The sequence below is a fragment of the Nyctereutes procyonoides genome, unplaced genomic scaffold (assembly GCF_905146905.1).
Source record: "Nyctereutes procyonoides isolate TBG_1078 unplaced genomic scaffold, NYPRO_anot_genome, whole genome shotgun sequence".
NCBI classification, from domain to species: Eukaryota; Metazoa; Chordata; class Mammalia; order Carnivora; family Canidae; genus Nyctereutes; species Nyctereutes procyonoides.
Window position 1 is genome coordinate 46,151,885 of NW_026575049.1, and position 25,214 is coordinate 46,177,098.

A 25,214-nucleotide genomic window follows, 5' to 3' on the forward strand; every position below is an offset into this window, starting at 1 on the left:
CTTTTTAAAGATTTTATTTCTTTATTTGAGAGAGGGGGAGAGAGAGAGAGAGAGAGCACAAGGGGGGGGGGGAGGGCGGAGCCAGAGGGAGAAGCTGAGCGGGGAGCTGGATGCGGGGTCCTATCCAAGACACTGGGATCATGACCTGAGCTGAAGGCAGACACTTAACCTGCAACCTGCTGAGCCACCCAGGCACCCACCCAGTTTCCATTTTTTAGAAGACTCACTGTAGTCCTTAAGCAGTTCCTATTCCTTTATGGGTTATTTCCAAATATTTGGTAATTTCCCAGAAATCTCTCGGTTGTCAGTTTGTAGTGTAATTCTCCGTGATGCTAGGAGAACATCCTTTGTGTGCTTTCCTTTCTCCTAACTGTGTGGAGGTGGTGTCGTTTTTTTTGTTCGTCCCGCTCTGGCGATCTCGGTAAATGTCTCTTTTGCACTTAAAGAAAACAAGTCTTCGGGCGTCGGTGAGTGGAGTTTCTATAAATGTCCTCAGGTCAAGTTCTCTGTTGTGTTCAAGCCTTTTACAGATGTGGTTATTTTCCTGAACATCGGCTACAGTCCTTGTGGATTGTCTACCCCTCCGCGCAGTTCTACATCCGATGTAGAAGGTACTATGGCAGAGAGGACAGATCGTTGGCGTGAAATTGGGAGAAACACTTTATCTCTTTAATTTTACTCTAGAACACAAAGTGGAAATCACTACGTATCCCAGCAGGCCTAGAGGAGCGCAGGGCAAATGCAAATAAGGGAGGCCAGGCACGAGGCCACGCCCCTTTCGCGGGTTGGCAAGGCAACTGATCCCCAAGCCAGCCAATCGGTGAGAGGCTCACCTGCGGGGGCGGGGCCTCGCGGACAGCCAATGGGATCCCGGGCAGATGGTTCCCTGGGCTAATGGCTTGGGCGACGGGGCGGGCCTTTAATGAAGGGAAGGCGGTGGGAAAGATGGCGGCGGCTCTGCGACCCTCGGGGTGGTGGCAGCGGTGGCGGCGGCGTTTGTCGGCTCGGAATGGGTCCAGGATGTTGTTCCTTCTCCTTTTGTTGGGGTCTGGGCAGGGGCCACGGCCAGTCGGGGCGGGTCAGACGTTCGAGTACTTGAAACGGGAGCACTCGCTGTCGAAGCCCTATCAGGGTGAGGCGCCCGGGGCGAGGTGGTCGTGCACGGGGAGGGCTTCGGGACCTGAGCCCAGCCGTAGAGACCAGGGTGGCGAACGGCTTCGTGGCCCCAAGGAAGCTGCCGGCGGCGGGTGGGGGCCCGCGGGGACTCCCGCCGCGCTTGGGAGCCACGGGTCCGAAGGGCACGGGTCAGCGCTCCTCCGCCCCTCGTTTTGGAAGTTTCTAGCAGGTCGAAGCCGGGCTCGGCTGCCACTAGCGCCAGGCCTGGACAAAAGGGAGCTCGGGGTTGGACGGACGGGAGGACTGAAGCGGGAAGGGGTAGAACTGCAGGTGGTGGGGAGTCGTTGAAGGCCACTAGCATAAAGACCCCGTCTCCCATGGAGCTGTGGATGTGCAAGAAATGAAGCAGGAGGCAGAACCGGGTAGAACTTGGCCGGACTGAGAAGGAAAATAAAATTCCGTTGCCAGTTGAAACACCTGTTCTCCAGTCCAGGAGCCCTAGTGATGAAAGAGGCTGGTTCGCTTTGCTCTGTTTAGGATTCACAGGCTCTTAGGTGCCGCTTATCAACCAGAAAATTTATGTAGTTCGCTACAGAGAGGACCACGTCAGTGCAGATGGCTTAACTCACACAAGTCTGTTTCCCCACTGGAGTGTGGGACAGCAGACAGAAGCTCCAAGTGCAAAAGGGTATGCACGGCTGCTAAGGGTGATGATTTATTTACTCAGTGGATGCATCCCGTGCTTCTCCACCTGTGCTGTCTCTGCTATTACTGGGCATTATACAGACACAAAGTTCTCACTTTCAAGGGGCTTGTAGCTTGAGGTCCTGGGAGAAGTACCTTCACATTTGAATTGTTTAAAGAAAGAATGTGATTAAACCCCAGAGGCCTGAGAGTCAAGCTGGTTTTGGTAGAACTGGGGAAATTTTTTCATTTATGCTGCTAAAATTTACATATAAAACGGGAGGAATGGATCTGAGCTATGGTTGTGCCATGGGTAAAGTGATAGCTCTGATGTGCTAGGGGGTCTTCACCTGAAGAGGGCTTTGGGAAAGTAAGCTGTCAAGATGGTAAGGATTTGAGATTTATGAATGACTGCAGGTAGGATACAGAGTGTTATGAAAGGGAGAAAAAGATAATGGCTCCAGCTTGCGGAGGGTCCGTGGTGGTTTCTGAATGGGTTGGTGTGGAAGAGTATGAACTGATCTACTTCCTCCCCGTAGGTGTGGGCACAGGCAGTTCCTCACTATGGAATCTGATGGGCAATGCCATGGTGATGACCCAGTATATCCGCCTTACCCCAGATATGCAAAGTAAACAGGGTGCCCTCTGGAACCGGGTGGTAAGAATCTTTCCTCCTCCTGTGTTGGTGACCCAGAAAGTCATATTGACTTAATTTTACTGTTTATCCCCAGTACTTCATTTTCTGTGGATATCAAGAATTGTCATTTCAGAGAATATAATGACCTTCATAATGAAATCAGATATGTAGGGAAATGCTCTCGATTGCTCCAATTATAGCAAATAAGCCATTTTGATTGTGTTTCCTGAAATGTCTTTAATTCCTGATTGACCTGATAGTATTACTTCTTGGAGGTTAACAGCTTAACTCATACTTAATTACTTTGTAAAGTTGAAGTCTGCTCTTTTAAATTCATCCTAAACTTCATCCCAGTATCCGCTCTTGTTATTTCACTTTGAAGAGTCAGATTTTAAACTTTATTTTCATGTAAAAGCCACTTTGAGCCCCTTGGTCATTTTATTTGTCCTTCTCTGGACCTCTTCCAGCTACATTGTCTTCCTTGAGGTATGGCGGCAAGAAGTGAAGTGAATGCAGTATTCCTGGTGTGGCTGCACTGTGATTTTGTACATGTGTAAGATGATGCTTTTTTTTTTTTTTTTTTTTTTTTTTGTTTCCAGGGCTCTTTCTAAATCTTTTACGACCACTTTACTTTTGGGAATGACCTTGGCATCCTTTAATACTTTCTCTTGGGTTCTTGTAAGCTAAGAACTTACTTTTTCATGGTTTTGATCATCGGTCATAGATAAATGAATCTCAGCAAAGAGAACGATTTCTTTTCTCTGTTCGTTTTATGTGGCAGAGAATTCTAACAGAGCAGAGGAATAAGAGAAGTTTCTACATGAGCTATTTGTACAAGCTGGCCTCTTAACCCAGATTGTAGTGTTGAACTCATTCTTGGACGGAGTACAGGGAGGTGTGTTCTGGTAGGAGAGGCAAAGGGCTAGTAGTGGACAGACTTGGCTTCCAGATTCAGCTGTATCACAGACCCACTGTGAGCCCTCACTGTTACTTAATTCTCTCATTGTTTAGTTTCTCCATCTGCTAAATGAAACTTCGTAATACCTTCTACGTGCCCACTAGGGTTATTGTGAAAACAAGACAATAGGAATGAAAATGCTTCGGAAAGTTAGAATGATTACAGAAATATGCATTGTTATGTTATGCATCTATTATAAGTTTCATTGATGGGGGTCTCTGGTTACCTAATGATTATGTCCGAGGCTAGATGCTTTGCTATTGTCTTGCTAGCTGCCTTTACATAACTCTTTTGGCAATAGTTCTAGTTTTAGGATCTAGTTATTTTGCCCTTTTTCAGATTCTTTGATACTGTATTTTTGTTGCTGTTGTTTCTGACTATATCAGAATGAGCTTTGGAGTTTCTGAGTTATTCGAATAGAATGTATTTGTTTGAACAATGGTTCTCAAATTTGGCTGTCCGTTGGAGTTGATGCCTGTGGCCACTGGGATATTTAAAAGCTCTTTAGGTGAATGTGATGTACAGCCAAGCCTCAGAAGCTCTGTGAGACGTAGCCCTGAGCAAAAGCATATGGCATTGTGTTAAGAGGAGGCTGAGGATAAGTGACAGACACCTCTTGGCTCAGTGTGAACCTCTCTGGCCCTGGCCTCATCCCAGGGGAAATAATACCTACCCACCGGCTGTGAGGCAGCATTCCCAGTCTTGTCCTGATATCTAAGTGAAACAGTAGAAAAAGAAGAACCCAGAAGGACAGCAAAGGGACTGGGCTCAAGGTAGGGTAAGCTATCAGAAATTGCAGGGTTCTTTGGTGAATTCAGAAGTAACCTTGCCCCTTTCATTTGACTATGTGTTCCTAAATGGAAGATTTCCCAGAAATTAAAAATGAAAACTACAAATGACCTAGCGATATGTTGCTCAAGAGCCTTGCTCAAGAGCCGGAACAATCTCTTTGAAGATTCTGGCTGAACCCCTGCTGGCCTATCTGCTCCTCATTCTTTTCTTTATTCATAGGGACCTTTAATCAGGAGCTTCTCTAAGCCAGATACCTACTCTGCTTTCTCCTTGAAATTGTTCACCTAATTGGAACACTTAGCCATCCAGTTACCTCCTTCTCCATTTTTCCAAGCTTTTGATACACAATTAAAGGGAAAAAAACCCAAAGAACAAACACAGGAGTCTGATTAGTACCCGTCTCCTTAACGGTTTTCCAACAAGGCTGTCCCTGTGATGGGGGTGATGGTGTTCTCCTTTGGTAGGTTTATGCTTTTTGGCCATGGGCGTGAGGTTTTGGGGGACTATAACTTTCAACTTCTTGGGGATTTCTGGCTTGCCCCTCAGCTTGGCATACGGCCAAGTCTAGCTAATTAGAGTTGTTTACATAACTGCTAATTATTCCTGGAAACCTTTGCATAATGACTTAGCTTTTTCTTTTTAAAATTCTTTTGTAATGAATGAGGCTTTGACCTTTCTTAAAATCCAGGCTTTTTAGAATCTTTCTGTCAGAGGGATGATCTGAAGTGCTAACTCAGCCACTTGTTTTCTATAGGCTGAGGTGCTTTGCTGTAAGATCATAGTAATCTAACTGAGCAGTCTCTTGTCTTTTTCAACTTTGGAGTACTATCCTGTTTCTGCTGGGAAAGAAAGATATTGAAGATAATTGGAAGGCTTATTCCCCCCCCCCCCTTTTTTTAAGGTGTTATTTATTTATTCACGAGAGACACAGAGGGAGAGAGAGAGAGGCAGAGACATAGGCAGAAGGAGAAGCAGGCTCCACGCAGGGAGCCTGATGTAGGACTTGATCCTGAGACTCTGGGGTCACGCCCTGAGCCGAAGGCAGCCGCTCAACTGCTGAGCCACCCAGGGATCCCGGCTTACTCACTTTTCATACAAATATCATATGCAGTTGAATGGCTCAACCTGTTTAATTTTATGACGCAAACACTTAGCAAGTCGTAGATTTAGTTTCAACCCTTTGCCTCATGTTACCTGCATTTATGTTTCCCAAATCTGTAGACTGCTGGCAAGGGCTTGCGGGGTTTCAGATTTCATGCTGTTCATTGATTCCAGTGTCTTTTTCACTCTAGCCATGTTTCCTGAGGGACTGGGAGTTGCAGGTGCACTTCAAAATCCATGGACAAGGGAAGAAGAATCTGCATGGGGATGGCTTGGCAATCTGGTACACAAAGGATCGGATGCAGCCAGGTATTGGGGCTCTGGGTGCTCTTGTGTGGGGTGAAACAGGTTTGCTTTCTCATGTGCCCTCTTTTTGAGAAGCATACATCCCCACAGTGCCAGCAGTTTTCCCATTACCTTGATGTCTGCAGATGAAGGCCAGCCTGTCTAGTCTCTAGAATGGGGTCCGAGTCCTGGTAAAGCAGCTGAACCTGACTCATCCTGGGGCGGTATCTTGCTTATGAGTTCCTTCCGGATTCCTTTTGAGTCCACGTGGCCTGTTGGCTGGGTGAAAGCACTGGCTCTCCCCAGTACTGATGATTGGGTGAGCTGACTTCTTCCTAGCATGTGCATGAATGGTCTCAGAACTCCTTGAGTTAGGAGTTGTGTGGGAGCAATTGCTCCAAGGACATGGCAAACTCAACCTGATTTGACCTGATCTCTTTTGCAATGAGAAGTGGAACTTGGGAATTCAGCTCTCTCTCAGGAGCATAGTTGTCACCAAGTGTTTGTGAACCAGAATTCTTTAGGGGCACCTTAGCAACCGGTTTGGACCAGGGAGCAGTTGTAGTGCTAAACAACATTGCAGTGGCCTTCTCTCTTCCCCTGCCTTCAATAACAAACAGCTACAGATTTTATTGGGTGCTTATTACAGGCCATGCATTTTGCTGGGTGCTTTTACATACGTTTTCTCATCTTAAAGAGAGGCCTGGGAGTCATTTGAATTTTACTTTTTCCTCCATCATAGTGATATGTTATTCCTTTATCAACTCTTGGCTTTATTTCATTGTTCATCATCTGTTCTCTCTCTCTAGGGCCTGTGTTTGGAAACATGGACAAATTTGTGGGGCTGGGAGTATTTGTAGACACGTACCCCAATGAGGAGAAGCAGCAAGAGGTAATGGCAAGTGTCAGAGCTTAGGTCAGCTGCACTGACATCATAGTCCTTTGCCTCAGCAATATTCATGAGGGAACAGGGGATAGAAAGTGAGGGGTTTGGTTCTAATTCCTTCATCTGTTGAACTTGAAAAGTGAATGTCCTTGTCAGAGTTTTCTAGAGAGAACTGTTTATGGTGCACAGTCCTTTGGGAATGGCTGTCATGACTGGGGACTTTCTCTTGAGTGTTAACAGTGTTCTCTTGTGCACAATAGGTAGCTGCTGGAATTGAGCATGCTTGGCCGATTGGTGATTTGGCTCCTAGGCCTGCACCAGAGCAAGCTGAATTTATATAACTCAGCTCCCCTGACTTAATAGATCACCACTGTGCTCTCTTCTGCAGCTCTTTCACTCTTTCGAGCATCCTTTTCTTCTTCCTGTTTTTAGACCTGAAGAGCAATTCTGTTCTCCTGGAGGAAAGGTTGTAAAAGGAAATTGACAGAGTGCCAGCATTTCGTTGCATTCTGATTATCTGGCTGTTGGGAGAAGCTTCTTGCTTTTTGTTAGTTGACCCTAGGGTTCTTTAGTACTTTCTTATACTGCCAACAGGTTTGTACTCTCTTTGCCTAATGGCCCTGTCATCAGATGGTGGGAAAATGATTATGACAGGTTGTTGATAGGTATCCTGTAGCTAAGTAATCGTTAGGAAAAAAGGCAGGATTAAGGATGGAGATACAACTCATTTTCCCCTAAAAGCTTTTTCTGAAAAATCTCATGCTTATTTAAAAAATTGGAAGAACACATCATCACATATGCAATCCAGATTCAACAGTTTTTAGCTTGCCCACAGAGTTCACCATATGGAAGTGGAATGGGAGACCTGAGTTGTGAGACAGTTACAGAGTAGCTTCTCCCTGTTGCCTCTGGGCTCCTCTTCACTATCAGCAGGCACTTTCTCGGTGCTGAGAGTTAGTGAGCAAGCCCAGCATGGTCCTTGCACTCAGTAGTACTGAGGCATGAGAGTGCTGATGGAACTGTGGGGTGCTGTAGGAGACCCAGAGGCATGTCTCACCTGGAGCCAGACAGTGTGGTAGTGGTGGTGGTGGGGAGACTTCCTCTAGAAAGTAACATTTACATTGAAGTCTGCAGAATTAGGAACCAGTGTCCTGTGCAGAGGAAAAAGCATGTGTTAAGGTGATAAAGTGAGAGAAGGGACAGTGAGTGTGAGGGGGAAAACGAGGTCAGAGAGAGATGAGACTAGAAAGAAAAACAGCCAGCAGTCTTGCCTTGTTGCACAATTTCAGGAGACCACTGTTCTCATTCTTTAGTATTAACACTGTTCCCTGTTGGGCAAGTTGACCGGCACCTGAGTTTGAGTAGTGTCTCCTTGGGTGGTTGGTGATTTGACTTTTTTGGATCAGCACCAGAGCCAACCGAATGTATGTGACTCATCCTCACCATGCACACTGTGGGGCCAGATTCTGAAGTGAGGTGTTCCTGTTAAGGAGTCTGGGCTTTATTCTAAGGGGTAAGTGCTATAAAGAATTTTAATAAGGAGAATGTTATGACTAGGTTTGCAGTCATGCTGAGGATGGTTAGAGATGCATCTGAGTAAGAGGTATGGGCTTTAGGGCTTGACTGGACTTTTAAATCTGGTTCTCTGCTTCTTCCAAAAATAAATTGTTCAGATTCTGTTAGCTTCCATTTCACCCTCAGATAATAATAGTTCTCATTTAAGAGGGCAGATCTGATGGGCTTATTTTGTAAGAAGCATAGATGTTGATAAAATTAGTTTCAGTTGGTAAAAATCAAGACTTCTTTTCTGGCTAGTTATTATGGTTCTTATTCCCAGCTATACATTAGAATTGCCTAGAGTGCCTTTAAAAATACTGATGTCCAGGGGCACCTGGGTGGCTCATTTGGGTAAGCATCAGACTCTTGATTTTGGCTCAGGTTATAATCTCAGAGTCATGGGATCAAGTCCTGCATTGGGCTCGGTGCTCAGCATCGAGTCTACTGGAAACTTCTCTCTTCCACTCCCTCTGTCACTCTCCGTGTCTCATGTGCACACACTCTCTCTCTGAAATAAATAAACAAAATCTATTAAAAAATGAAATAAAAATACTGATTTCCAGGCCCCAGCCTCAGAGAGTATAAATCTGTTTGTCTTAGTTGTAGTGTAGGCAACCTTACTTTTTCAAAGTTCTCCAGGTGAGTCACATATGTAGCCAGGATTGGGAACTCCTGGACCAACATGAGCTTGTTTCCTTATTAATTATTTACTTGTTAAACCTATTTGTTTATTAAAATGAAATTTAAGAAAACTAACAAAAGTGGTTTCTGTTTATTCGGTAGCTACTCTGTGCCAGGTACTTTATAGATAATGTTTAATCCTCATCAAAACTCTTTATAGTTAATATTATTTTTTCCCATTTACTAATGGGTACAGAAACTTGGAGACGTGTCTTGTTCAAGGTAACAGCCAATAAAAGGTAGACTTTACCAGATTCCAGAGACTGTACTCTTAATTATGATGCTCTATCTCCTCCCATCCACTGTTTCTTTTGCCAGATTGATTTCCTTGAGAATGGAGACGTTTATTATTCTCATGTCATCTCCTACATAATTTCAGTTCTTAAACCTTATATTCATTACAGAGAGTATAGGAAATATACTCCTTTCTACATTCCAACAACTTGGAACTATTTTAGAGGGTAAAATCAAGTGTGTTTTGGTGGCGGCATAGTTTATTTTGATATCATACATAAAGATGCCTGGCATTGTTTCAAACGCTTGTATGTGTATTATTTACATATAACAACTCTTTGGGGGTAGATATTATTATCTCTACGTTTATGGCTAAGAAACTGAAGTGCAGAAAGGTTAAAAAATATATCAGTGACACACAGGTAGAGGGTTTGATTCTAGCCTGCAATCTCATTATTTTGCTTTATTATTTTTGAGTACATAAGAAGAGGGTGACAAATATGGTACCTTTTGAAAACTTGTAAATGTCACATAGAATATGTGCTGGCTGGATGAGGAGGACAAGCTGCTGGCAGGACAGGGGTGGAGCAATTCATCAAATCTCTCAAGATAGTGGTAAAAATGTTTCTGGTTTCCTGTTTCGTTGTCACCAGAGCACATGACCTTGTTGCTCAGCTTAACTTGCTACCACATTTGTTCATGAAGAAATACTGGGAAAATACTAGCAAGCAGTAAGGCATTTGAAAAGGGAGTGAGGGAGTTCAGTTTAGGCTTGACTCTCTAAAATCAGGACAGAGGGATCCATGGGTGGCGCAGCGGTTTGGCGCCTGCCTTTGGCCCAGGGCGCGATCCTGGAGACCCGGGATCGAATCCCACATCGGGCTCCCGGTGCATGGAGCCTGCTTCTCCCTCTGCCTGTGTCTCTGCCTCTCTCTCTCTCTCTCTCTGTGACTATCATAAATAAATTTAAAAAAATTAAAAAAAAATCAGGACAGATTGTTAAAAGTAACATAACCTCAGTTTCCCTGTCAGCAATATAGAAATTGTGTTTTAGGTGAGTGAGTCAAGATTTTCACTATTTGGGAGTACCTGTGCCATAGTGAGGTTGCCAGATCACAAGTGGTTATTAAAATGATAGTGGGAGAAATAGGAAATCTGGATAGATCCATAACTGGTAAAGAGATTGAATTAGTAATAAAAAGTGACTCACAAAGAAAAGCCTGGATCTCCAGATGGCTTCACTGGTTGATTCTATCAAACAGAAAGTAGAGTTAATACCAGTTCTCAAAACTACTTTTTTTTTTTTTTAAGATTTTATTTATTCATGAGAGACACACAGAGAGAGAGAGAGAGAGATAGGCAGAGGGAGAAATAGGCTCCCGGCGAGGAGCCCGATGTGGGACTCGATCTGAGGACCCTGGGATTATGACCCAAGCCAAAGGCAGACTCCCAACCACTGAGCCACCCAGGCATCCCTCAAAAATTCATAAAAAGGGACACCTGAGTGGCTCAGCGGTTGAGTGTCTGCCCAACCGGGATAGGGAGCTTGCTTCTCCCTCAGCCTATGTCTCTGTCTCTCTCTCTCTCTGTGTCTCTCATGAATAAATAAAAATCTTATAAATAATAAATAAAAAAATAAAAAATAAATAAATAAATAAATAAATAAATGGACAAAGACCATATGATGATATCACTAGATGTAAAAAAAGTATTTGACAAAATGTAATATCTTTAGGATTATAAAAACACTCAACAAATTAGGATTAGAAGGGAATTTCTTCAACCTGATAAAAGGGCATCTATGGAAAAACCCTCAGCTGACATCATACTTAACTGTGAAAGCCTGAATACTTTTACTCTAAGATCAGGAATAAGACAAGGATCTGTTCTTGTTCCTTTTTTTTTTTTTTTTAAGATTCATTTATTTTAGAGAGAGCAAAGAGCATGAGTGGGAGGAGCAGAGGGAGAGAGAATCCCAAGCAGATGAACTGAGTGTGGGCCTGACGTGGGGCCTGATCCCAGGACCCTGAGATCATGACCCAAGCTGAAACCAAGAGTCAGATGTTCAACTGACTGAGTAACCCAGACACCTCTGTTCTTGTTTCTTTTTTTTTTTTTTTTTTTTTAAATTTATGATAGTCACACAGAGAGAGAGAGAGAGAGGCAGAGACACAGGCAGAGGGATAAGCAGGCTCCATGCACTGGGAGCCTGACGTGGGATTCGATCCTGGGTCTCCAGGATCGCGCCCTGGGCCAAAGGCAGGCGCCAAACCACTGCGCCACCCAGGGATTCCCTCTGTTCTTGTTTCTTGTATTCAACATTGTATTGGAGGTTCTCTTCAGGGCAGTTGGGTAAGAAATAAAATAATCCAGATTGTAAAGAAAGAAGTAAAACTATTATGTAGATGACATGATATATATATAAAATCTTAAAGGATCCACAAGAAAACTAGAACTAATGAATGAATTCATCAAGGTTGCAAGATACAACAAACAAAAATCAATTATATTGCTGTAGTCTGGCATTGGACAGTCAGAAAATGGAAGTAAGAAAACAATTCCATTTATACTATCATGAAGAATAAAATACTTCGAAATAAATTTAACAAATTTTTAAAAATTTAAAAATTAAAAAAAATTAAAAATTTAACAAATAAAAGCATACTCTTAATATTGAAAGAAAATAAAGACCTAAGTAAATGGAAGGATATCTTATGTCATGGATTGGAAAACTTAGTATATTTGATCCTTGAGCAGTGTGGAGGTTAGATGCATTGACTGCCCCCCCCCAACCCGGAGTCAACAAATCGCATGTAACTTTGACTCTGCCCCCAAATTTAACTACTAATAGCCTACTATTGACCAGAAGCTTTACTTATAGCATAAACAGTTGATTAACACATTTTGTATGTGTTATATATATATTGTATACTGTATTCTTACAATAAAATAAGAGAAAACAAAATGTTACTAGAAAATCATAAGGTGGGGAATGCCTGGGTGGCTCAGCGGTTGAGTGTCTGTCTTCGGCTCAGGGCATGATCCCAGGGTCCGGGATCGAGTCCCGCATTGGGCTCCCGGCAAGGAGCCTGCTTCCCCCTCTGCCTATGTCTCTGCCTCTCTCTTCTCTCTGTGTCTCTCATGAATAAATACATAAAATCTTGAAAAAAAATCATAAGGAAGAGAAATTACATTTATGGTACTGTTTTTGTATTAAAAAAAAAATTGACATGGAAGTGGACCATGTAGTTCAAAGCCATGTTGTTGAAGGGTCAACTATATTGTTAAGATGATGGTGCTCCCTGCATTGGTCTCCAGATTTGATACATTCCCTTTCTATCAGAAGCCTAGCTGGCTTCTTTGCAGAAATTGACGAGGTGATCCTGAAATCAGTATGGAAATTCAAGAAAACTAGAGTAGCCAAAATAATACCGATGGGGTTTCCTGGGTGGCTTAGTCCGTTAAGTGTCTGCCTTTGGCTCAGATCATGATTTCAGGGTCCTGGGATCAAGCCCTATGTGGGGCTTCTTGCTCAGGTGGGAGTCTGCTTCTCCCTCTCCCTTCCTCCCTCCCCCCTGGCTCATGCTCTTTCTCTTTCTCTCAAATAAATAAAAATCTTTAAAATCCCAAAATGATACTGATAAGTATAAAGTTGGAGGACTTATACTTCCTCATTTCAAAGCTTAATACAAAGCTACAGTAATAATGACAGTGTGGTACTGGCATAAGGATAGACCTATAGATAAATGGAATAGAAAGTCTAAAAATAAGTCCTCACAGTTATGATTAGTTGATTTTTGATAAGACTGTCCAGACAATTCAATGGGGGAAAGAACTGTCTTTAACAAATGGTGGATGCAGAATAATGAAATTGTTCCCTACCTCCTATCATACACAAAATTTAACTCCGAATGAACTGAAAAACTAAATGTAAAACCTAGAACTATACAAGTCTCAGAAGAAAACATAGGGTTAATTTGTCATTACCTTGGATCAGGCAAAGGTTTTTAAGATATGACAACAAAAACAAAAGCCACAAAAATATAATAAATGAGTTGGAAAAAAAATAGTTGTTTTGGACTTCATTAAAATTAAAAACTTGTGCTTCAGTGGCAGGTGCCTGGGTGACTCAGTTACTTGAGTGTCCAATTCTTGATCTCAGCTCAGGTCTTGATCTCATGGTTGTGAGTTTAAGCCCTACGTTGGGTTCCGTGCTGGGCATGGAGTCTACTTAAACAAACAACTTGTATTTTGGAGTATACCATTAAGAAAGTGAAAAGACAACCTACAGAATGGGAGAAAATAAAAATGAAAATCCTATATCTGATAAGGATTCGTTCTTTATATATTCTAGATATAGTTCTATAGTAAGAAAAAAAAGACAACCTAATTAAAAAATGGCTCAGGTACTTGGCTGGTTCAGTTGGTGGAGCATGTGAGTCTTGATCTCAGGGTTCTGGGTTTGAGTTGAGTGTAGAGATTACTTGAAAGTAATTTTCAGGGCAGCCTGGGTGGCTCAGCGGTTTAGCGCTGCCTTCAGCCCAGGGCGTGATCCTGGAGACCCGGGATTGAGTCCCACGTTGGGCTCCCGGCATGGAGCCTGTTTCTCCCTCTGCCTGTGTCTCCTGTGTCTCTGCCCCCCCCCCGCCCCCTGTGTTTCTCATGAATAAATAAATAAAATCTTTTTTAAAAAAAGAGTAATTTTCATTTTTTGGTGTAGAGATGTTGGGTGTAGAGATTACTTAAAAATAATTTTTATCTTAAAAAAATGACTGGAATGCCTGGGTGGCTCAGTGGTTGAGTGTCTGCCTTTGTCTCCAGGCGTGATCCCAGAGTCCTGGGATGGAATCCCACATGGAGCCTGCTTCTTCCTTTGGCTATGTCTCTGCCTCTCTCTCTGTTTCTCATGAACAAATAAATAAAATCTTTAAAAAAAATTAAAAACAAAAAAACAAAAAATGACCAAAGGATCTGAATAGGTATTTCCCCAAGGAAGATATACAAAGGGTAGATAAACACATGAAAAGATGCTCAGCATCATTTGCCAGTAGGGACATACAAATCAAAACCATAATGAGATGCTACTTAACACCTTCTTGTGGCTATTTAGTCATGGCTAAAATAAAAAAGACAAATGATAAGTGTTGGTAAGGGTGCACAGTAATTGGAACTCTCATACACTGCTGGTGGGAATGTAAAATTGGGGCTGTTGTTTTGGAGAACAGTTGGTCAGTGCTCCAAAAGTCTAAATACAGAGTTTACATCATCCAGAAATTCCACTCTTGGGTGTATATACTCAGAAGAAATTGAAATCATGTCTACGCAAAAGTTACATGAATGTTCATAACAGCACTATTCATAATAGCCAAAAAGTGGATATAACTCAATGTCCTATCAACTGATGAGTAAACAAAAATATATAAAGATTTTATTTATTTTTATTTTATTTTATTATTTTTTAAAGATTTATTTATTCATGAGAGAGAGAGAGAGAGAGAGAGGCAGAGACACAGGCAGAGGGAGAAGCAGCGTCAATGCAGGGAACCTGATGTGGGACTCGATCCCTGGACTCCAGGACCACAACCTGGGCCGAAGGCAGGTGCCAAACCACTGAGCCACCAGGGATCCCCTTATTTATTATTTTTAAAAGATTTTATTTATTTATTCATGAGAGACACAGAGAAAGAGAGGCAGAGACATAGGCAGAGAGAGGGATTAGCAGGCTCCCTACAGATAACCGATGCAGGACTCTGATCCCAGGATCACAACCCGAGCCAAAGGCAGATGCTCAACCACTTAGCCACCCAGGTGCCCCTAAAGATTTTATTTATTAGAGAGTGTGCACTTGTGAGCAGGAAGAGGGGCAGAGGAAAAGGGAGAGAGAATCTCAAGCAACCTCCTTGCTGAGTGGGGAGCCCCACATAGGGCTTGATCTCATGACCCTGAGATCATGATGTAAGCTGTAATCAAGAGTTGGATGCTTAACCAACTGAGCTATCCAGACGCCTCAACAAAATATATATTCATTCAGTGGAATATCATTCAGCATTAAAATAATTGAAGCATTGATAGGTCCTCTAATGTGGATGACCCTTGAATACATTACGCTACGTGAAAAGCCAGTCACAAAAGACCACACATTGTATGATCCCATATATATGAAATGTTTAGAATAGGTAAGTCTATAAAGAAGGAAAGTAGACGAATGGTTTGCCTGGAGGTGGAGGTGAGGGTGGGGAACGGCTGCTAATGGACACAGGGCTTCTTTTTTGGGTAATGAAAATGTCCTAAAATTCATTGTGGCAATCATAAAACTCTGTGAATGTACTAAAAAACCATTGAATTACAGACCTTAAATAGGTGAATTAGGTGGTATATGAATTATATCACAGCATTGCTATTTTTTAAACAATGTTGATCGAAATATATATGACCTGACCATCTTTCTTGGCACTATGAAGTCATTAGGTGATGGTCGTCATTTTCTCATGAGAACCCAGATATTGAGCCTGGTTGGCTCAGCGGTTCAGCATCTGCCTTCAGCTCAGGGCGTGGTCCTTAGGGCTCCCTGCATGGAGCCTGCTCCTTCCTCTGTCTATGTCTCTGCCCCTTTCTGTGTGTCTCATGAATAAATAAATAAAATCTTAAAAAAAAAAAAAAAAGAACCCAGATATTGGTGAAAAGTTTCAGGGAACTCAGTAGCATTGAAGCAGGAATGTCTTCCTTCACTTGAAATCCGAGTATGATGACAAGAAGCTTTTCTGGAATGAGAGCACAGAATTGTAGTCCTTTGAGCTTTGGCCCTCATTCTTCTTGGTGAGACATTTATTTGGATCTTACCCCAGGAGGCCAAAACAGCTGATTGGAGAGTGGAAATTATAGCTCACTGCTCTTCCTAGATCAAGCCAGCTTGGAAGTCTAGTTTGTCTAGTCTATGAGATGGTGACATTTTTCTCCTTTGAAACTGGACGAGGGACACCTGGGTGGCTTAGCGGTTGAGCCCCTGCCTTCGGCCATGGAGGGATCCTGAAATCCCAGGATTGAGTCCCACATTGGGTTCCCTGCCGGGAGCCTGCTTCTCTCTCTGCCTCTCTCTGTGTGTCTCTCATGAATGAATAAATAAAATATAAAAAAAAAAAAAAAGAAACTGGAAGAAAATTAACAATATGGTCCCATCCATTTTTTTTAAAGATTTTATTTCTTTATTCATGAGAGAGAGAGGGGGGCAGAGACACAGGCAGAGGGAGAAGCAGGCTCCATGCAGGGAGCCTGACGTGGGACTCGATCCCGGGTCTCCAGGATCACACCCTGGGCTGCAGGCAGCACTAAACCGTTGCACCACCGGGGCTGCCCTGGTCCCATCCATTTTAAAAACACATTCTCTCAAGTGATGAAGACACTGATCCCTCTTGGTCTCTTTTCTGTTGGCAGAAAGAATCTTTATATCAGGAAAGGAACTCCACAGCTTCTTAAATTCTCTTGTTATCCACCAGCTTGGATATGACTTAGTCATAGGTGAGGCATTGTTTTCTAGAGAGAGACTCCTTTGGAAATTAGGTCTAGAGAATTTTGGCAAGTTCTCTGGATGTGATTAAGCATCAACGCTGAGCTGGGTTGCTCAGTCAGTTGAGTGTCTGGTTTTGGCTCAGGTTATGATCCCAAGGTCCTTGGATTGAGCCCTGCATTGGGCTCCCTACTCGGTGGGACGCCTGTTTCTCCCTCTGCCTGCCACCCCCTCTGCTTGTGCTCACAAGCTCTTTCTCTTTCTGTCAAAAAAGCCAAAACAACAAAAACAACACTGAGATTGAAAGCTAATTTTTGAGGAAAGTAGAGATATATGGCTTTCTTTTAGAATTGAATGAAGACAAGAAGAGAAGCTTTCTTTTCTGAGATAGTGAAAGAGGGAGAGAAGAGGAAGAAAGCAAGAGCTAATGCTCCAGAGGACACTTAGCTCTGGGTTAGTTCTTTACCTTTCTTTGGGTTTTGACCCTTTTGACTATATTGACGAAAGTGGTAGACCCATAGCAAGATTCAGGGGATATAGGATTTTGCATATGTTTTTAAGAGGTTTATGGGTGCCCCAAAGTAGAACTGTAGGCAGGATCTATAGAGTTGATACCTCTTTTTGTTAACAAGAAATAGTCATAAACAATTAGAATGGTAGGTAGCAGTGAAAATTATACATATTAGACTGTATTCTGAATCTTTTGACACTTGTTTATAAACTCAAGTGTTTTGGGTTTGGGGCATACCTAAAGTTTAGTTTCCTGATTTTAGAGCACTCTATTGACGTCCTCAAGTTACGTTATTTGGGTTTATTTCTAGTGGGGTCACAATTAAGATAAATGGGATTAAAACTATCCCATGTGTTTATTTTTATTTATTTTATTTATTTATTCATGAGAGACAGAGAGAGAGAGAGAGGCAGAGACACAGGCAGAGGGAGAAGCAGGCTCCATGCAGGGAGCCCGACTCCCTGGGACTCGATCCAGCGTTTCCAGGATCACGCCCTGGACTGAAGACAGCACTAAACTGCTGAGCTACCGGGGCTGCCCTATCCCATGTGTTTAAAGAGATCAGGATAATGTTCAAGTATGTGAGGATTTTCCAAGGCAGTCAACTGACTTGAAGGCCACTTTTCTGTGTCTTCTATTTGAGGAGCTTTGAGCCTTAGGGACACAATCATTAGTATAGGTTAGCAACTGTTTGGGGGCAGTGGGACAAGGGTCTTTTCATTGCTGCCCAGTGATGTGGTGAGAATTTTACTGATCTTGTTACCCGCTGAATAGTATGATATTGCCGAGTTAACCAGTCAGCTCTTTATCCAGATCCCTGCTTAAAAGGTTAGATGAAGATTACTGTAGGACCAGCAACTTATAAAGTTTTGGAAGTCTAAAAAAGTGTCCTATCTGTGGAAGTGGCAGTGAGTGTGTTCTGCTAGTGACCCAAGGGGAGGGTCACATGGAGATGTGGAAGGAGATGCTGTAGAAGAGGCATTTGATTTATTAAGTCTTGTTTTTATATAGAAGCTCATTACAGAAAAATCAAAAAGGCTAAAACAAAAAGCATACAAATATCTTTCTAAAAACAAGAATGTTGCATTATATTGAGCATGTGTGTGTGTGTTTTAACATATTTATTATTTATTTATTTATTTAAAATATTTTATTTATTTGAAAGAGTGAGAACACAAGCGGGTGGGTGGAGGTAGTGTGTGTGTGTACAGAGGGGCAGAGGCAGAGGGAGAAGCAGACTCCCCCACCCACCCAGCAGGGAGCCTGAGGTGGGATCATGACTCGAGCCAAAGGCATATACTTAACCAACTGAGCTACCCAGGTGCCCCTAACATAATGTGTTTTTAAAAACCTTTTTTCGGGGATCCCTGGGTGGCTCAGCCGTTTAGCGCCGCCTTCAGCCCAGGGTGTGATCCTGGAGACCCGGGATCGAGTTCCACATTGGGCTTCTCGTGTGGGGCCTGCTTCTCACTCTGCCTGTCTCTGCCTCTCTCTCTCTCTCTCTTTCATGAATAAAAAAATAAAATCTTTACAAACAAACAAAAAAAACCTTTTTTCAATTTAGAAAATTTTAGACAAAAATTGGGAGTATGGTAAATACTATTCACGTTAATCTTTTTATTTATTTATTTTTTAAAGATTTATTTATTTGTTCATTCAGAGAGAGCGAGAGAGGCAGAGAGGTGGTGACCGCTGCGCCACCGGGGCTGCCCCCTTTTTTGTTTTTTAATTAAAACAATTTTTTTTAAAGATTTTATTTATTCATGAGAGACAGAGAGGCAGAGACATAGGCAGAGGGAGAAGCAGGCTCCATGCAGGGAGCCTGATGTGTGATTCGATCCCAGGACCCCAGGATCATGCCCTGGGCTGAAGGCAGGCGCTAAACTGCTGAGCCACCCAGAGATCGCCTTATTTTATATATATATATAAAAGATTTATTATTTTAGACACAGAGTGGTGGGGGAGGGGTAGAGGGCAAGAGGTTTTTTTTTTTTGTTTTTTTGTTTTTTTTTGTTTTTTTTGTTTTTTTTTGGCAAGAGAGAATCTTAAGCAGACTCCTCACAGAGCACAGTGCCTGACATGGGGCTCCATCCCATGACCCTGAGATCATGACCTGAGCCAAAATCAAGAGTCAGATGCTCACGGGCTGAGCCACTGCTGCCCCTCTTTCTTTTAAGATTTTATTTATTTGTTAGCATATGAACTGGAGATGGAGCAGAGGGAGAGGGACAAACAGACTCTGCGCTGAGTGCAGATCCTGACATGGGACTCGATCCTACCACCCTGAGATCACAACCTGAGCCAAAACCGAGTCACTCAACTAACTGAGATACCCAGGCCTCCCCCCCCTCCCCTTTCTTTTTTAAAATCTGGAACCATTCTCCAATATTTCTGTATTTAAGAGTATATTAGAGACCAAGAGCTTTTGTTTTGTTTGTTGTTTTCTAACAGTACATACTAATCACTTTTCCAAATAAATTTGAGAACAGTGAAGCATAGTGATTGAGCCAGGGTTCTGGGGTGAGACTATCTGACTTCAAATCCTGGTTTTATTACTCAAACAAGTTTTCTTACCAATGAAATGGGGATACTAAGACCTTTTAGGGTTGTGAGAAATAAATGAATGTATGTGCACGTTACTGACTACAGTGCCTGGCACAGAGTAAGTACTCCAAAAATGCTAGCTATTCTCATTCACACCACTAAATACCATTCCCAAGGGACATCGGGCAGACGTCTTGGCAGTAGCTATTGTGGCTCTGTTCTCTCCCTCTCCTCTCCCACCCTCCTTTTCTTCATATCTAAGTTGCAGAGAGCAAACTTGGCCAGCTTTCTCCACGGCACTCAACCTTAGGTTGGAAAAAATGACTCTGAGAGAGTGGCTCTTAAATGTAAGTTCGTGAACTCGTATTGCTGGTAACAAGTTTCAGTGGTCTTTTTTTTTTTTTTTTTTAAATTTTTTTTTTTATTTATTTATGATAGTCACACAGTGAGAGAGAGAGAGAGGCAGAGACACAGGCAGAGGGAGAAGCAGGTTCCATGCACCGGGAGCCTGACGTGGGATTCGATCCCGGGTCTCCAGGATCGCGCCCTGGGCCAAAGGCAAGCGCCAAACCGCTGCGCCACCCAGGGATCCCCAGTTTCAGTGGTCTTAAGAATAGGAATAGTAAAGTGACTTTTCATAAATGCCAAATTGTTCATTATGAAATTTAGAGGGTTTTTTGGTGTTAAAATTTTCTTTTGAGAATGTTTATTAGATATGGTTCTTTTGTCATTATTGTGTTTTAATGTTTATAGGTCAAAAAGGGAAACCCATTAAGCCCCAACAGTTTTTGGAGATTTTCCTGGTCTGTGACAGCCAATGGTCTGGGAATTATTGCTCTAAAAGATGCATATTTGGTTTGTTGTTTATGTATAAGCGTCTGTGAATAGTATTTTTTTAAACATTTTATTTATTTATTCATGAGAGACACAGAGAGAGGTAGAGACACAGCAGAGGAAGAAGCAGGCTCCCTGCGAAGAGCCTGATGTGGGACTCGATCCCAGGACTCTGGGGTCACCCCCTGAGCCGAAGGCAGATGCTCAACTGCTGAGTCACCCAGGTGTCCCCCCCCCTTTTTTTTTTTTTAAGATTTTATGGTGAATAGCATTTGTATCTAAAAATTCATTAGTCTTTGATCGAATGAACATTTGTTGATTCCCAGCTGAATGCTAGACATTGTATTAAAGGCTTTACATATATCTCATTTCATCTTCATGATCAGCTCTGAGAGCTCTGTGTTCTCCTCCCTGCTTACAAGGAGGAAATGGATTTTCAAGAAGCTAATGTAATCCACTCAAGGTTATATAGCTCTCAGGGTACACCTGCAGCTAGAACCCAGGTCTCTCTGATTATGGAGGCTGCGTGGGCTCCTTTTTCTGTCTAGTGGTTTACAATTACTTGTGTTCTTGGGGTCTGTGGAGTTTTAGCACAGAATCCATAAGTTCATAGGTCTCCCTTCAGTCAAGATAGTCTGAAAGTATAATTACCACGTAGAGGGTCTTTTTTTTTTTTTAAGTGTCCTTGTAGTACAAAAATTTGGAAACATTTCTTCCCCCTACAGGCAATAATCATTTGGATGGTAGGTAGGAGTGCCTAATTTTTAGTGACTCTTAAATTAGGAATGAAACTACCACCTTGCCCGAGTCTGAGTGATTCTTCAGCTTTCGGTTCTAGCTATATATAGGGTGCTTTCCAAGGAAAGAAAATGAGCTGCTATGTGAAATTAGTGGCTTCCCAAGGAACACTTAAGAACTCCTGACTGGGCATGGAAAATAAGAGGGCATTTAAAGACTTACTACAAGTGTGAGGTGAAAAGTTGAAGGCCAAGTCATGAGTTGCTGAAGTAGACAGATTCCGGCTTCAGAGCAGTGGGGTGCTGTGTCTGGTACAGTGTCTCTTAAGTCTGGCTGCACATTATGACCGTTTGTGGTGCTTTTTGAAAAATTCATAATCCTGTGCCCCCCTTTACTGGTTGAATGAGACTCTTTGAGGGCCCCACAGGTGATTGTAGCTGGAAAGCTCTGGCTGTTACTCGATAACCCACTGCCTCACCAGTCTTGGGAAGAGGGCTCCCAGGGATTAAGGACAGTTGTCCAAGCTTCTTTAAAGATGCCACATAAACTTCTGACCATGTGTACTGGGGTTGATAAATGAGCTACCCAGGCATTCCTATCCCCTTCTTTTCCTTAATTGTTCACTGAAGTCATGGGCATTCTTGTCAGAAGCCCATTTCTATACATAGCATGACAATATACTCAAAATTCCCTTGTTCTAAATGATAGCTATAGAGAAGAGTGTTGGAAATTGGGTCACTCACTGATAACACTTCATACCTCTCTGTAGTCCTGTACATATTCCACCAGTGGCATTAGAGCAAAGCAGTGGGGGGCTGCTCTGGGGCTTAGCCTCTGCTCCCCACTGTGGCTTCTAAGGCCCAGTGTGATCTGGCTTGTGCCTCAGCTTGCACCCACCTCTTCCTCATTAGCTGTGTTTCAGACACTGGTGTCTTCTTTTGGTCCTCGAATATGCCCACCTCATGCTTCTTAATGCCCGCAGTTCTCTTGGTGGCTCCCTCCAACGACTGAGGCCTCAACTCAGATATTTCTATCATGTTACCTGTTTTATTTTCAACATAGCATTATTATGCTCTGAAATAATTTTTCTTAAAGTTTTATTTATTTAAGTAGTCTCTACACCCAATGTAGGGCTTGAACTCACGACCCTGAAATCAAAAGTTGCATGCTTTTCTGACTGAGCCCGCCAGGCGCCAGGCATCTCTCTCTGAAATAATTTTATTTACTTTGTTATTATTTGTCTCTTCCACTCTAATGTCAGTTCTATGAACCCCCGGCATCTGGAACAGTGCCTGGCTCCTAATAGGTGCTCGCTAAGTGTTAGAAGAAGGAATGCTTTGGGCTCTATACCCTCACAAATCCTTCCTGAAGGGCAGGGTTGTGCTGAGTTTGTGTGGATATCTCTTGTTGCTAATGGCTTAGAATTATAACAGTTTTCTAGACCAAAGCTAAATGTCCTCAAGCCTTAATGAGTTTTCTAAATCTAAATCATGCCTCAGTGCTGTTACCTTGCACACATGTTGTAGGTTAGAATGACAACAGTTCTTTGGAAATATATGTCCGTAAGGCTCAGTTTGAGGGTAAATGATCCCTTTGGATCAGAGTTAACTCCATTGTCTCTTAAGTGGTGGGATTTTTGTCCTTTGGGCAAGAGCTGAATGCTGAGATCCTGGGCAGTAAACACCATTTTGAATTTGGAAGAATTTAGCCCTATTTGTCAGTCTTATGTCTCTCCTTGCTACAGAAATACCATCGTCCGGGTACAGACAAAACATGCGGCCTGGCCTTCTGACTCAGAGACATAAGTGAACGCTATTTTATGAAGTTTCTAAAAGCCTTAAAGAGGTTTACCTACTGGGCCCCTTTTGAGAATCGGGTAATAACAGACCCTCTTCTTAGAAAACATATAAGTATCTGTACATATAGTTTTGCCCATTATTTTGAGGGGTGTAAGAACTTGCTAAATGCCCTCCACAGACTCTACAATTCCTGTTTGGGGATTCACTTTGGTTTGCTCATCCACCACAGCTGGGTCAAAACTCTTCCATGGCTGTTTCTTTCTGACCTGGTCTCCTGTCTTCTGTGTCCTCTCTCGTTTTTATAATAACCTGCTGGACCCTCTCAGGCCCAGAAGAGGCGATATTCTCCAGGAGTCCAGGTACTCAGTTTTGACCCATCATGGCCATCCCTAACTCCCTATGTGTCCACCCAGCATTTGCTCCTGTTCACACCCATGTGACTGTTGTCTTGAGAGTCACCAGTCTCTGATTCTGACTGCATCTCCACCTTGCATGTTGACTGTTGAGGACAATGTGGAGGTCACCAAGAAGTGGCATGAGTCATATTTCCTCTCTTTTCATCACCCTGCCTCTGCATTGCCTTAGCACTGGGCTGGTTCTTAAATGGTTAGCCCATCATTCCTGAGGAAGAATTCACTCCTCCAACTCCATTGGAGAGCCAGGGCCTCTGAAGTAGGTGGGAGGATGGGTAGCATATGAGGAAACTTGCAGTGGGAGAACTTGCCCACGGTATTATTGGAAGAAGTTATGTGTAGTGAAGCTTAAATGTCCTGGAAGGTCTTTCAACTAAGAACAGTCATTGTAGCTGGAGACCACCAGCTAGCAGCCTGGTTCTGGCAGTGCTGTTTCTGAGTCCTCATCCATTTAGCATCCATCCTATGCTCATAGGATTTGAGAATTTTTTTTTAAAGATTTATTTTAAACAGAGAGAGAGAGAGAGGCAGAGACAGAGACACAGGCAGAGGGAGAAGCAGGCTCCATGCAAGGAGCCTGATGTGGGACTCGATCCCGGGGCTCCAGGATCACACCCTGGGCTGCAGGCGGCGCTAAACCGCTGTGCCACCGGGGCTGCCCAGGATTTGAGAATTTGAAAAGAGCTATCTGGAATGGAAAGATTTCCCTGATCAAACAGGTATTTTTAGAGTGCCTGCTATGTGCAAAATGCTGTGGGGTGGGATGGGAGGTTGTCAGGGATGGAAGGTAGAGACACAAAAGTCTGTGATTTTTTTCCTTCAAGAAGTTTACATGGCAACTGGGGATATATATATATATATATATATATATATATATATATATATATATATATATATATATATATATAAAAGCACTGGTCCTGGGCCATGTATATATAATAAATGCCAAACAGTGATCTCTGGAAGGATTAGAGTCAGACTCTAGAGGGGCCCTTTTAGGCCCACCAGATTGGTAGCAAGGAGGATTCCTGAAGGCAAGTAGAGCGTTCAGTTGTTTCATGGGCCATATCCTTTGCGTAACCATCTGAGTGTGCGTTCTTAGGGGCTGCTAATGACAAGGTGGAGTGGTCGTCTGGTCTGGAAGGGCTCAGCTTGTATGTGCAAAATTCCTGTTGCTTTTGTACAGTCATTCCTAAGAGTACTTCCTTACTGTCCTCTGCTTTTCTTCCCTGCATTCCCAGCGGGTATTCCCCTATATCTCAGCAATGGTGAACAATGGCTCCCTCAGCTACGATCATGAGCGGGATGGGCGGCCTACGGAGCTAGGGGGTTGTACGGCTATCGTCCGCAATCTGCATTACGACACCTTCCTTGTGATTCGCTATGTCAAGAGGCATTTGACGGTGAGTTCTTGTTTTCTGGACCAGTTGGTGGCATGGGCTATCTTGCACCTGCTTTCGTGGCCCTGATTGATCTTTCCTTTTTATTCTAGATCATGATGGACATTGATGGCAAGCACGAGTGGAGGGATTGCATTGAGGTGCCTGGGGTCCGTCTGCCCCGGGGCTACTACTTTGGCACCTCCTCCATCACTGGGGATCTCTCGGGTACTGCCACATGTACTCTTTATTTGTCCTGACTGAGGTCATATCTCGGGAGCTGGACCTTGGTGAGGCTTCTCAGGGAGGAGAGCCAGAGAAGCAGAGCTGTGGGAAGCAAGGACCCAGACAGTGCTTATCTTCTGGCATTCTTGTATCCATAAACCTCCCCCGACCCCCCTGCCTAGGTTACCCTAGTGCAGTTGGCTCTAGGAGATGGTTGGTGCTAATGGAGTGTTTGTCTCTCCAGCAAGCCAGCTCTTCCAGCCTGTATTTGGAGTTCCATGCTTTGGTATCTCTGGTGCCCCCTCTGTAGTCTGGTTCCTTCCCATCTATCTCCTG

At 43.1% G+C, this 25,214-nt stretch overlaps 1 protein-coding gene across 4 annotated transcripts in view; it reads left to right on the top strand.

Moving 5' to 3' along the window:
- The first annotated feature begins 874 nt into the window (after nucleotides 1-874).
- Nucleotides 875-25,214, top strand: part of LMAN2L (lectin, mannose binding 2 like) — a 29,857-nt gene continuing 5,517 nt past the window's right edge. The window contains exons 1-7 of one of the 4 annotated variants that reach the window (XM_055328513.1): nucleotides 875-1,132; nucleotides 2,340-2,458; nucleotides 5,480-5,597; nucleotides 6,383-6,465; nucleotides 23,188-23,220; nucleotides 24,516-24,677; nucleotides 24,767-24,881. In XM_055328513.1, the coding sequence (XP_055184488.1) occupies nucleotides 895-1,132; nucleotides 2,340-2,458; nucleotides 5,480-5,597; nucleotides 6,383-6,465; nucleotides 23,188-23,220; nucleotides 24,516-24,677; nucleotides 24,767-24,881 (868 nt within the window). In that variant the 5' untranslated portion in view covers nucleotides 875-894. Of the gene's footprint in view, nucleotides 1,133-2,339; nucleotides 2,459-2,904; nucleotides 2,991-5,479; nucleotides 5,598-6,382; nucleotides 6,466-23,187; nucleotides 23,221-24,515; nucleotides 24,678-24,766; nucleotides 24,882-25,214 lie in introns of those variants that run through there. The other 3 variants (XM_055328514.1, XM_055328515.1, XM_055328516.1) reach the window with 3 other exon arrangements.